The sequence below is a fragment of the Panthera pardus genome, unplaced genomic scaffold (genome assembly GCF_024362965.1).
Source record: "Panthera pardus isolate Hobbes unplaced genomic scaffold, ASM2436296v1 HiC_scaffold_16, whole genome shotgun sequence".
Lineage (NCBI taxonomy): Eukaryota > Metazoa > Chordata > Mammalia > Carnivora > Felidae > Panthera > Panthera pardus.
In genome coordinates, this window is record NW_026526721.1 from 14,277,663 (window position 1) to 14,292,414 (window position 14,752).

The 14,752-nt window shown below is 37.0% G+C and overlaps 1 protein-coding gene across 1 annotated transcript; it reads right to left on the reverse strand.

Annotated features, from left to right (window-relative positions):
* Positions 1-9,636: 9,636 nt before the first annotated feature.
* On the reverse strand, positions 9,637-10,285 carry LOC109260473 (keratin-associated protein 21-1-like). Its single transcript, XM_019438705.2, has one exon. The coding sequence runs from the start codon at positions 10,247-10,249 to the stop codon at positions 9,953-9,955; it is 297 nt and encodes a 98-aa protein (XP_019294250.1). The 5' UTR covers positions 10,250-10,285; the 3' UTR covers positions 9,637-9,952.
* Positions 10,286-14,752: the final 4,467 nt, after the last annotated feature.

Consider the following 14,752-nt stretch of genomic DNA (forward strand, 5'->3'; position numbering starts at 1 on the left):
ACTCCTCCCTGCCACCATTCCTGTAGGCTGAGATTGGGTCGGCCACTATTTGAAGAGAGAATGGAGTTCTATGTGAAGAGTTATAAAAACCTAGTCATTTACAGGAGGAGGAGTTCAAAAACCTAAGTGGCTCTAGAAGTTCCTCAGTAGAATCCACAGGACCAGAATGTTCCACAATAAGATGGGTGGCAGAAACTATATCTATGTCCATTATAGTCACAGCCCAAGTGGCCATAGCCATAACCCATGCCACATTAGTACTTGCTGTGGAAGCACACAGTATAAGGAGTGGATGGTTCAGTTGTGAAACAAACAGTGCCTCAGGTTGAATGTAAACATCTGCCTCAACCTTTTATATGCCCTCAGTAGTGGGTGGAGAGAACCACAGGCAGTGTTCACTGCATATTTCACACTACTTTTCTTTAGAAAAATTTTAAAGTCTCTTAATCCATAAGGTAAAATGAAGCCTTCATAAGTAAGATTACTTTGCTACAACGTTAGAATTCCTGTTGTCAAATCATGTGGCTTTTAGAAGAGGCATTTTTTTTTCAGCAAAAGAAAACAAGTCATTCAATTAAAAATGGGCAAAGGACCTGACCAGACACTTCACAAAGAAGATAGACAGATGACAGAGAAGCACACAAAAGGATGTTCGGCATCACATGTCATTAGAGAATTGCAAATTAAAACACTGAGATACTGTTATACACCTTTTAGAGTGACTAAAATCCAAAACACTGACACCACCAAATGTTGGCAAGAATGTGGAGCAATAGGAACTCTCATTCATTGCTAGTGGGAATGCAAAATGTTACAGTCACTTTGGAAGACAGTTTGGCATCTTCTTACAAAACTAAACAGATGTCTCACCATGCTACCCAGTAACTATGCACCTTGCCATTTATTCAAGTAAATTGAAACTTATGTCCACACCAAACCCTGCAGACAGTTGTTTATTTCAACTTTATTCATAACTGTCAAAATATGCAAGCAACTAAGATGTCCTTCAGTAGGTAAATGGATAAGCAAACTGTGGTACATCCATGCAATGGATATTATTCAGTGAAAAAATGAAATGACCTGTCAAACCACTGGAAAACATGGAGCAACCTTAAATGTGTATTGCTAAGTGAAAGACAATCTGCATAAGCTACATACAGAATGATTCCAACAATATGACAAGGGCAAAATATGACAGAGCCAATGAAAAGATCAGCGGTTGCCAGGATAATGGGGGAATGAGAGAGGGATGAAAATGTGAAGCACTGGAGATTTTTAGGAGGGTGAAGCTACTCGATACTGTAATGGTGGGTACAGGTTATTACACATTTATCTACACCCACTGAATATAAAACACAATGTACACTAAACTATGGTCTTTAATTAATAATGTGTCAATATTGACTTATCAGTTCTGACAAATGTATCCCACTAATGCAAAAAAAAAATTAATAATGGAAGACACTCATGACAAAAGGGTAAGGGTACATATGGGAACTTTCTGTACTTTCTGCACAGCTTTTTTGTACATCTAAAACTGATCAAATCAGTGTATTACTTTTTTTTAAAGATGTGGTTGTTTATTTTTCAAAGACTTTGCTTACTCTGGATTTGGCTACTTGATAAATATTACCAAATTACTTGGGATGATATAGAGCACACAAACATTCCTCTATATTTGTGGTTTTTTGTTTTGGATATCAGTTCTACTCTGTGGATTTCAGGAGTCCTTATATTTACACAATTCTATTATATAGTCTAAAGTTTTATATTGTATTTGCTGGATGAGTGAATACCTTGAAAGAGAAATTACTTGATGCTGAAAGTCGGCCAACTTTCTTCATCTGTTCTCAGATGAAAATATGTCTTGTCTACTAGATCATGTTTTCTACAGAGTACTTTCAGTGGACTGACTTAACATATTTTTATGATTTTTAATAAAAAAAAACCTTATTCATGTATATTGTATAACATCCATACTATGAATAAATCAAGAAGGTAGAACTTGATGAATTTTCAAAGTGCACATAGCTGCTTAATCAGTACTTACATCCAAAAATCACATATCACTAATATCCCAGATGACTCCCCGTATGTCCATTTCCATTTAGTACAAGCCTTTAAGTGTAACCATTCCTGATATCCAAAACTATGGATTTGTGGCCAACTTTTGAACCTTACACAAATGGAATCACACAAAGAGGATTATTTTATTTGGCTTCTTTCAATCTGTATTTTTTGTTGTTAGAGTCATGCTTTTTGTTTTTTGTGTTAATTCTTAGTGCTGTGTAAAATTTCAATGTACAAATATACCACAATTTCTTTATTCATACTCTTAATGGTCACTTGTCTTGCTTCAACCTTTTAACAAGATTTTACAAATAATGTTGCCACAGACAATCTTGTTCATGTCTCTTGGTACACTTGTGTGTATCTAAGATATGCTAGTTGTTCCCATAATGATGTTGCATTTAAAAGCCCTCAAATCTCAGTGTCATATGACATTAACATTTATGCCTCGCTTCTGTGTTTGTGCGTCTGCTGGGGTTCAGCCAATATAATGTAGATTTGGCTCAAGTTGTGGGTTGGCTTCGAGCCTTCTTCATGTATCTTCCTTGGACTGGCAGCTACTGGAGGCATCCTCCCCCGGGGAAAAGGCTAGAGTACAACAGGGAAAGCTCAGACATGCACGCTCCAGGGCTATATGGCAGCATCCCTCTGGTCAATGCAAATAACATGGTGAAGCCCAAAGGCAGTGATCAGAGAAATACACTCTGTCCACAGTAGACCCAGACCAAATGACATTGGCTGCTGTACCCAAAGGGGAAGGGATGCATACTCCTGCCCTAAAACTAAGAGGGAAGAGAACATATTCTGCTGAAGAATGATTTAACCGAGGGATCCATAAATTCCTGCCCACCATTTGTTTTACTGGAAAACATCCATTCATTTATGTATGGTCTGTGGCTGTTTTCATGCTACAGTGACAGAACTGAGAAGTGGAGACACAGACCATATGGCCTACAAAATCTAAAATATTTTACTATTTACAGAAAAAGTTTGCCTACTTCTGATTAATCTATCAAAATAGACATACCAATTAGGTATATACTCAGAATCAGAATTGCTGAGTTACAGATGCTGCTACCAAATAGTTTTCCAAAGTTCTACCTTTGCCCCTGCAGTTTGTCCATTATTACTACACTCTGTATCTTCATCTTGTTTGCAGCATCAATGAATTACTACCAACTATTGCAATATTTTACTTCTTTCTTAATAAGTCTAGGGCCTTAGAGCTAACAATTTTTATAAGCCAGTCTTCTATGGAATATGTGTAACATATCTCATTGTCTATATATTGAAACCTCCAGAGACATTATCATTATTTGTGCACAATGAATGTTCACATGTATTTTTTGTATTCATTTCATGCTTTTGTGAGTGTCCACATTTCGGTCAGGATCTCTTTCTTTCTGCCTGAGCAACTCTACTGTTACTTACAATTAATACTTGAGAAAAATAAATTGTCTCACTATTTTATCGTTCAGAAACTTTTATTTTTATTTTTGGAAGAAACATTTGATGATATGAGATTCTAGGTTGATAGTTATCTGCAACCTATTCTTCCTTAAAATGTTACTGTGTTTTCCTTTGGCTTCCTTTGCTTCTGTTGAGGAGTTTACTTACGGTTACTCTTTGTAGGTAATGTTAGTTTTCTCTAGCTGCTCTGATTTTAGCTTTACATTTAATTTTTAGCTCTGGGGTTGTGCCTAGATGTATTTTATTTTATTTTGTTTTATTTTATTTTATTATTTTATTTTATTTTGTTTTATTTTATTTTATTTTGCTTTATTTTATTTATTTTATTTTATTTTTGTTTAGTTTAGTTTTTACTTTAGTTTGTATTAAAATTCCAGTTAGCCAACATACCGTGTAATATTAGTTTCAGGTGTACAATATAGTGAGTCAGACTTCCATAGCACACCTGGTACTCATCACAGCAAGTGCCCTCCTTAGTCCCCATCACCTGTTTCCTCAATCCCTCCACCCACCTCCCCTCTGGTAACCACCAGTTTGTTGTCTAAAGAGTCTGTTTCTTGGTTTGCGTCTCTCTCTCTCTGTCTCTTTTATCCTTTGCTCACTTGTTTTGTTTCTTAAATTCCACATATGAGTGAATCATTTATTTTATTTGTTTATTTTTAAATAAGCTCTTCATTGTATTTAATGTTTTCAGTTTGAGTTTCCCTAGTAAAACAACTGCCTCAAGGGTGTAAGATAAATTTGATTCTGGGGAAATTTAATATGTATAAGGTATACATTTGATAAAGGCCAGACCCCTAGGTAAAAAATGAAATAAGCTCATATTAATTTGAAACTGAGAAAATATTTCATGGTTTTCATAAGTCTATTTTGCCATACATATCTAGTTTTTCCACATACTTAGAATAAATTGGTGTATTTTGAAGTATTTTTCAGACACAATGTTGGTAATATGACTAGCAGGATTTATTATTAGCGCTGATATTTTAAATTTGATACTCATTCTTTAGGCGAAATGTTTTTTTAAAAAAATTGAAAAACATTTAGCAGAAGTAGAGCTTTTGGTGATATAATCCAACCATAGGTGTTACCAAAACCACAAAACATACAGATACCTACATGTTTTAATGACCTGATGTGAAATACAACTCTTGTAAAAACTAGTTATTTTTAAGGCTTAGATAAGGACATAAGCCAACAGAGATGATAAAAGAGATTATAGAGATGTACATAAAAACAGACTTCATATGAATGCTGTTGGAAAGAATTGATATTTTTACTCTTCAGTATCAGTCACATAATGACCACAAAAGAGAACTGTGGCTCTCTCTTGCTCTGTTTCACCATACTCCCACCCCAACCTTATACACATGTGAATAATCATACACAAACACACAAACATACAAGCTAAACTGATGGAGATAATTTAGTATAAATGTAACAAAGCAATATTTGCAATGAAATAAAGTTTATTTAAGCATACATGTTTTAAAGGGGCACCTGGATGGCTCGGTCAGTTAAGTGTCTGACTTCAGCTCAGGTCATGATCTCACGGTTTGTGATTTCGAGCCCCACATTGGGCTCTGAGCTGACAGCTGAGAGTCTGGAGCCTGCTTTGGGTTCTGTGTCTCCCTCTCTCTCTGCCCCTCCACCGTTCACTCTCTCTCTCTCTCTCTCTCTCTCTCTCTCTCTCTCAAAAATAAACGTTAAAAAATAAAAAAAAAATACATGCTTTCAAATAAAATTGATAACCCAACAATTAAATTTTATATCACATTATAAAGGTAATATCACATCAAAGGAAATCCTTTCCTATAAACTGTGATAGGATCTAACTGATAATGATGAATCAAAACAGGCATGCTGAATTTCCTTTATTTATCTCAGATAGTTTAATACAGAGTCAGTATTTTTGAAGACATTTTAAAATTTTTCATGTCAGGGAAACATGAAGAGAATGCAAGTAAAATAGAGTGATGTAGCCAATAGACGAAAAATTCCTCAGTAGAAGCCATGGGACCAGTATCTTCCGTAGCACAACGGGCGGCAGCAGCCATAACCATAGCCACCATAGCCACGGCCATAGCCACAGCCCAGACCACCATAGCCACAGCCCAGGCCACCATAATAGTTGCCGTAGTAACACATGGTGTCAGAAGTGGAAGGTTCAGTTGAGGAGCAGGAGGTAGGTGTCTTTAATATGAATGCCTCCATCTGCCAAGGGCCTTTTATACACCCTCAGTGGTGGTGGAGAAAACCACAGGCAGCAGAGTGGCGAACATCTCACTAATTTGCTTCCTACAACATCATGAATATTTTGATTTGTTGGCAAAACATGGCCCTCATAACAGATAATTTTACCCTTATGTCAGGACTCCACCATGAATTTATGGGCCTTTAAAATGAAACTCTATTCTATTTTCAAGGCTATGTTTCACTGTATATTTATTTAGTTGCATAAATGTGGCCTGATTATGTGGTATGATGCAAAACCTGAAAATAGGCATCCCATTGTTTGGTTTTCATTCCATTCCTCTTTAAGAATTTTAAAACGAGCCTTGTCTGGAGGAACACGCTTCCTGAATCTTTCACATAAAGAATGGTAGAATATATATTCATTCTACCCTTATAAAATATCCAATCTACTCTTACAAAAAACACTTCCTTCCAACTCAATATGGCTACTCTTTGGTTTCGTTACTGGCAATATGCTGGCAAGTACTATCACATATGGACATATTTGGCATTTATTTATCAACCTACCCTTGAGTATGTGCTGCCTTGATCTTTCCGGAAAATGTATGACCATTTATGGGCAGAAACTGTCCATGCTTTATGCTTCCTTGTGTCATCACATATGGAGGTGCTGTAGATGTACCTGCAAACCACATGAAGGTTAAGCTTGGTACTCCATCCTAAGCTAATGTTTTTTCTAACAGGGCTCATTTTTGCTCTTACAGAATGCCCTGGATTTGCAGTAGCAATGTGTCCTAAATGATGTGTGGGAAGTATGAGAGGTGAAAAGAGTTTTGCATTCATTCTTCATTCCCTCAGTTTTTGGCTGATTGATGAAGAGTTGGTGGAGATAGAAATCCCCAATGGAAAGACTAACTGACCACACAGCAGACACTAGGCTCCAGGCTTTTTTTTTCCTTTATTTTCTTTCTTTATTTCAACATTTTAATGAGAATTAAAATATAATTTTAATTTAAATATGCTTTACAGAAAAGAAATTTAGATCTATTTAAGAGTACAGGTTTCTCCCACTATCTGAAAATTGAACAATGTTCCTATGAAACCTTTCCTAGAGTGGAATGGCATAAAGTGAAGAAACAGTTACTGTTAATTTATATGAAAAAAAAAATTGAGCATTCCCAGAGTAAAATAAAAAAGAACCTTGTAAGGCTTTGGTGATACTTTAGGACACATCTTGCTAACAGATGCACAAAATAAATCAGGAGGAAGCACGATGCTCACAAACACAATTCAGGCCTCTGAGGGTGATGCTATGATGCATAGTTCTCGGGAAGGGAGCAGGCAGGGTGTGTGTGTGTGGGGGGGGGCGCCACTCTCACAGCTTGGGGTGCTCGCTGTTTCTATAATGACTTCCTGCAAAGCCAACACTGAATGCTATTTTCACTTTTTGCCCTTTTTGACAAAAGCAAGAACCCCTTTTGGATTTCTTTTGGTTAGAGAAAACAGGTGCAAGTCTAAGTTTCTTGGTAAAAGCCAGGGGTCCTAATGCAAACTTTTGAAAAGCTACCTGCATACCCAAGTGAGTTTTGACAACAAGATTAATATAACTTTTATATCTTCACTGTATGTAAAGTTATTGGGAGATTTTGTTAAGAAGCTTCCTGACTTTATCGTTGTTGAGCCCAATTTTTCTCTGACCCCACAAACACTGCTTCCAACACTGAGAGTAGTGATGGGTGTACAGATGGGATGAAGAACACGGCTTTCCCTCGGGCTTCTGGTTTAGATTCTATACAACTTTAGAGAAAAAAAAATCACACAGGTTTTTCAGCCCCTTTCAACCATTCAATTGTTACTTATCTGTTACTAACCATGGGCCGGCCGTTTTTAAGACATTGTGTCATGTGACAGCTTTTATTGTTCCTGTGTCTCCTCATATCACTGATCTCATTCACAGCATGAGATGCCAGAAGTGGTAAAAAGACATGAGAGAAACTTCCAGTATTGTGAAGAAAAACAAATAAAATAAGTTCAGTTTCTTCTGGAATCATTACTTTTCTTCGTTGGGTGAAACGTGTGTCTGGCGTTATGCTTAATGCACATCTCTTCACAGCATTAAGGTAGATTTTCCGGTATCAAAATGACGCGTGGCACCTGCTAGTCAAGCAGAATTTCATTGGTAGGATTCACTTTTCAAATGCAATGATGGCCGCACGTTTTTGGTGCGGTTTTTTTTTTTTTTTTTGAGCAAAATGTAGCAATTTTTGAAAATAAAGTAGAAAATCCATTTAATCAAAATGATCTTTGCCTGACTGATATCGTATTCCATAAACCTCTGTTGTCTCTTCACCATTTCCCGATGTCATGAGGCTTCTTAAGAAAAAAGAAATATTCGTTCATGTTGGACATTGTAAATGCCGAGCTGAATGAAGAGAGGGAGTAGTATAAAGGGAGATGGTGGGGACTCAGTGCGTGGAAGACTGTGGTGGTGAGGTGGTGAGCAGTGAGAGGGTCCCTCTTGAAGGATCTATCAAACATCAGGCAGTCGGCAGCCACCAAGCATGGAATTTTTCATGAACTATTTTATGGATAACATGTAGAATATAACCAGAAGCCTGTGTGGTGTGGGGGGCAAACGATCTCTTTCTTGAGGCACAGTTTTAAGTAATTCGGCTAAGACTCAGGGTATCAGGAAAGAGACAAAGGCAAGGATTGTTAAATGTAGTGATAGGAAGAAGAACTGCTTCGGTAGGCAAAAGTATCATTTTTCTGGCATGAGTAATTTCATAGTCTGATCAGATGTGGTAGTAGCTGCCGAATCCCACGGAAGCCTGGATGACATATGTCCTTCGATAAGAAGAGCTCATGTTCAGATCCCTGAATTTGTAGACACATCAAAACTTCAGAGACAGCCAAAGACAGTCTGTTCTCTCCTCTCTGTTTCTGCCTTCTTTTCTCTGTTTGTCTCTCATTTCTCTCTCTCTCTCTATTCCTTTCTCTCACATGTGTACGCACATATATAAACCGAGAAAAGCAAAAATGATGGGACATTTTAATGTAAATGCAATGCAGCAATATTTACAGCCATAGGTCATTATTAAACATGAACTTGATCTCTCCCATGAGTGATGTGAAGAAGCATGATGCTAATACAACATAAAAGTAAAACTTTTCTGTAAATTATAAGTCATCCCATTGATTTTGGCTGATCGAAATGGGCATGCTGAATGTGAATTATCTTTTCCCCAATAGTCAGGAATGAGGTTGGCATTTCTGACATGAATAGGAAAAGCTGGGTGAGGAAACACAAGAAATGAGTCCAATAAGTGGAATGGCAATCTATTTTATTTAAAGATAATTCAGCTTGGCAGTATCTTGGCTGAACAAAATGATCAATAGTACATCATGTCTATCAGAGCTCTAGGAGGATTGGGCACAAGAATATGGTTGCTCGAGTTCCTGTGGTTCTCAGCTGCTGCATGCAGATTCCCTAAGGCATTCCCATCATACACAATGTCATCATCTCGACAATAAGAGCCTGGTAATGGGCATGTGTATACATGGGCGTAGCTCCAATTTCTCTCACATTGCCAATCAAAACTTAATAGAATTTGTTAGAAATTACATGGTTTGCTATGTCCCATCCTTAAAGCCAGTGATATTCCATCACTTAGGGAATATTTATTGAGCATTCCCTATATGCCAGTCACTTTTAAGGAAATGGATTATATTACTTCTATAATAGTGATTATGACTCCTCATATGACCTTCCCCCCCCATTTATAGCATTAAGATGTAGCAAGTTGCAAAGCCAGTTGAAAACATTAATCCTCCCAAAGCAATATTAAATCGAATTATTTCAACATACACACACACACACACACATATAAATGCAACAAGTATTTTCAGTGAGATAAATGTTTATTAAAATTACTATATACTTTTCTCACATATCATTGTTGATCAAAAATGAGGGAAATATGATAGGCAATACAATATCAAAGGAAAAGGTTTTAAAAACTACGAAACATTCCATGTGATTTCAGTGAGTTCAGATAAGTTTTGCAGAATCCAACCTATTTTATTTTGTCTTTTTAGATGTCTTAGGATGATGTTGACATTCAGAGGAGAAAATGGAATTATTCATAGGAAGAATCATGGAGGCAGATTCAGGAAGCTGGAGGAGAATAAAAAGTTGAGTTTCTCTGGAAGCTTCTCAGTAGAAACATCTTCTGCAGCAAGATGGGCGGTTGGAGCCATACCCGTAGCCTCCACAGGCATAGCCCACGCCATTGTAGCCACATCCATAGCCACCATAGCCACAGCCCAGGCCACCGAAGCCACATCCATAGCCGCCATAGCCACAGCCGCCATAGCCACAGCCGCCATAGCCATAGCCGCCATAGCCACAGCCACCATAGCCACAGCCGCCATAGCCATAGCCGCCATAGCCACAGCCCAGGCCACCATAGCCATAACCTAGACCTCCATAGTAGTTGCCGTAGTAGGACATGGTTTCAGGAGTGGAGGATATTGTTGGAGCAGGGAATCCGTTTCTGTCAGTTTGAACACCACTGTCTACACAGGTCCTTTTTATATGTATCTTCAGTGGGCGGGACTTGTTGATCACATATTTCCTACTAATTTACATTACTACACTTCCTGAGTCCTTGCCTCATTAGACAAGGTGAGGCCCTTGTGCGAGCGGGATGGCTTTGCTGTTGAGTCAGCTTCCCTGCAATCAAATCCTGTGCCTTTGATGTGTTTTTCTTATTCTCTTTTTAAGACCCTTGCTCACCTTTTATTTATTTAGGTTAAAATATTTGAAAGAATTTTTATCGAGGTGAGTCATTGACAAGGTTCTAAAATGTTGATTTTTAAAATTCTGTCGTTACTTCTAATATTTTACGTGAGGTTCTTCCATAATGTGGAAAATAACCTTCTTAAAAATAGAGCTTCCTCAGCAGAGTCAGGTAAGCTTTTCATGTTTATTATTCATTTTAATAAGTAAGTTTCATGTGAGCATAAAAGTATCTTGAGCTGTATTTTGGAGCTTTATAAACATATCCTCAGGATCTAATATCTGTCAGTATTCCACCATCAGTCTTCTCTCCTTGTATACTCTTTGTAGTTATTGTTATTTGTGCTGAATATTTTTAAACAAATCTAAGACAAGTAGTATTTTTCTTACAAGTACTTCGGTGTGTATCCTGATCACAAAATGAGGTTCCAGGTAGTCCTGGCCATAGGTACAAGCCCTCTGCTTTGCACCTGCTACTATAGTCGTCTTCCCCTGTGAGCCCAATGTGACAAAAATTTGAATATCAATTGGACAAAAGAGAATCATTTGGGCGTTGAGGCTCTGGAGGGAGATAAATGTGTACACATCTGAACAGCCATGCATTTTCACATGCTGTTAATTTTTAAAGTAGACTCAATTTTTTTTTAAATATAATTTATTGTCAAGTTGGCTAACACACAATGTATACAGTGCGCTCTTGGTTGTGGGGGGGCAGATTCCCGCGATTCTTTGCTTACATACAATGCCCAGTGCTCATTCCAACAAATGCCCTCCTCAATGCCCATCGTCCATTTTCCCATCTCCCCTGCTACACCCCCCCAATCAACCCTCAGTTTGTTCTCTGTATTTAAGAGTCTCTTATGGTTTGCCTTCCTCCCTCTCTGTTTGTAACTATTTTTTCCTCTTCCCTTCCTCCATGGTCTTCTGTTAAGTTTCTCAGGTTCCACTTATGAGTGAAAACATATGATATCTGTCTTTCTCTGACTTATTTCACTTAGCATAATACCCTCCAGTTCCATCCACATTGTTGCAAATGGCAGGATTTCATTCTTTTTCATTGCCAAGTAGTAGACTCTTAATTTGAAAGCATTTTAAAAGTCACATAAAACATTGACAAAGATTTATCAGCTTTATTCGTTCATTCATTTATTTTTTATTTATTCATGAAACAAACAAATAAAAACCAGAGACAGAAACAAAACTCAAATCTGTAATACCTCCAGGCCCTGTCTTAGGTGCTGGAACCATGTGGATTCTATCAGTGGTATTGTTTACTTAGTGTTATTTGATTTTCCTCTCATAACATAGGCTGTGGTATTTTTGTAAAGCTGAGAAAATTCTATTATACAAGATGGATACATCAAAATATTTTACATACTGAGAAAAATGACTTCTAATACTCTATAGCAAATCATAAAGGTCCTTATTTCATCGTATGATCCCGTTTTAAAAATTAATTAGTATAAATTTGAAATTCTCAAAAAGTTGCTTGGCCATCTATGTTGTTCTTAAGGAATAATATATGCACAAACAACATGTAGATATTTCATATCGATCAAGTGGTGAAAATTTGTGAAATTTGTAATTTCAAACAAAAATCAAAATGATACAGAATGTTAAATCAGAATAAGTTTTCAACACACTGATGTTAAAATTCCATTATTCTATTTTTTTTTTCTAATAGGGTCTGGTGGAAATTTGTATTTAATATAAAAATAAATTTTGATATCCTCAAAACAGAAGTTGGAAATATGAAATTCAAAATCACGGTTCCATGAAAGCACTGATTTAATGTCTTATGCTTGATGGGCTGATGTGGTAATGGAGTGGCACTTTCTAGAAATTCTCAAAGACAAAAATACTGTGCATATCTACTTTGTGTGCTACTATTAGATGTGGGATATGGAGGGTCATTTAAAGGCTATGAAGTGGAAAATCCAAGAAGCACAGTTCAAAATTTGCAAATGTGGGATATAAGGAAATAACCAAAGACAGGGTCACATAGAATACGGTTATTGAAAATAGGAGTGTCATTGTGGGATTTTATCTGTTAATTAAAAACTTAGCATATGGGCTAATGTTTAAATATAATCAGGTAGTTGCAGTGATTATAGATTTATCAAAAACAAATTTCATTTAGAAATAATTTAGTTTTAGGCTTTAATTTTTTAGCATATTAAGAAAGATGGTGTTTCTGTCACAAAAATACACATATGCGCATGCAACAGATATAACAAAAGTAATATAAAAAAGTATTTTCAATACAGATTTTATTGAAAATGGAAGTAAAGGGGCGCCTGGGTGGCTCAGTCGGTTAAGCGGCCGACTTTGGCTCAGGTCATGATCTCGCGGTCCCTGAGTTCGAGCCCCGCGACGGGCTTTGTGCTGACAGCTCAGAGCCTGGAGCCTGTTTCAGATTCTGGGTCTCCCTCTCTCTGCCCCTCCCCTGTTCATGCTCTGTCTCTCTCTGTCTCAAAAATAAATAAGTGTTAAAAAAAATTAAAAAAAAAAAGAAAATGGAAATAAATTTTGTCTCACTTGAAGAACGTTGAACTAAAATGTAAGCCGAGCAGCAATTGTAGTCCAATAACAGGAGAAAATTTCTTTTCTAGAGCAGGACATTCCAGATGATTTTATTCAATGGAGATGAAGGACATAGAATTTCAACTCTTCTCTCCTTCCCAAGTATTCTAGAATGAGAGAATTACTATTTCATAAAGAGAAGAACTCAGAAAGTGGATTCAGGAAACACAGGAAGAGGAGTCCTGGAGTATCTCTAGAAATTTCTCGGTAAAATCCACAGGACCAGTATCTGCCACAATAAGATGGGCGGCAGCAGCTGTGTCCATACCCACTGGAGACAGAGCCACAGCCACAGCCAGAACCACAGCCAAGGCCGCCACAGTAGTTACTGTAGGAGCAGCACAAGGTGCCAGCAATTGAAGGTTCCGTTGATGGTGGGAACCAGTGTCCTCAATCCGAATGCCACCGTCTTCCAGGGCTTTTATGTATCTTCAGTGATGGCTAGAGCAAACCGCGGTAAGCGTTGGACTCATAATTCACACTAATTTACATTAGAAAAATTCCTTAGGCTCGTGGTTTTTCTTTTAGGCAAACAGACTCTCATAGGCTAGATCTTTTTTTCTTTCGGGTCAGAATTCTCCCCATCAAACCATATGACTCTAATAATTAATAATTGATATATTTGCAAATCTGCATCAAATTAGTGAAAATTCTTTGATCGGGTTTTATGGGATTTCTAGAGAATGCTGATTCCTTACTTGGGTTTATAGTTTCATGGGCAGATTCTAACTAAAGTAGAAATCCCATCAGAATGCCTGTGTGTTTTATCTTATTTTTTGTATGATTCCTCTCCCCAAGGAAAATATTCCTTCAATGCTTCTTAATGAATAGACTGACACAATGTTTATCCAAGTCCAACTGTAAAGGAACCTGTATTTTTATATGTAATTATGTTACTTTTTATTATTTCTGGGAAATTTTACAATTTTGTTATAAAATGAAATGTTAAAAAAAAAAGGTGAAAGCTAGACTCACATAGTTGTTTTTCATATCATGTACTAAAAGGATGTGGAACAATTGGAATCTTTGTAAACTCTTGGTGGGAATGAATGGTGCAGCCACTATGGGAAAAAAAAAAAAAAGTATGGCAATTCTTCAAAAACTGAAAAACAGAACTACCATATGATCCAGCAGTTCCATTTCTGGGCATATATCCAGGTATATATCCAAAATAATTGGAATCAGGATCTCAAAGAGATATCTGTATTTACATGTTCATCGCAGCATTACTCACAATAACCAAGATATGGGAACAACCTAAATGTCTATCGATGGATGAATGGATCAAAAAATGTGGTAATACTTAGAATGTTATTGGTTTAAAAAATATGGTAATACATATAACAGAGTATTATTCAATTTTTAAAAAGTATGTGTTTTTTTTTTTTTTTAATTCTGTCATTTGTGACAACGTAGATGAACCTGGAGGACATTCTGGTAAGTGAAGTAAGTCAGTCACAGAAGGGAGTAGTGCATGATTCTTAGGTGAGGCATCTCATAAGATAGTCACACCCATTGAAATGGAGTATACATGGTGGTACACAAGGTTTGTGGGGAGAGGGAAACAGGAAGTTGCTGTTCAAAGTGTATTAAGTTTCAATTATGCAACATAAATAAGTTCGAGAGACCTGC

Coding starts and splice junctions, on each gene's coding strand:
- LOC109260473 (XM_019438705.2), bottom strand. CDS start 10,249: ATGTCCTACTACGGCAACTACTATGGAGGTCTAGGTTATGGCTATGGT.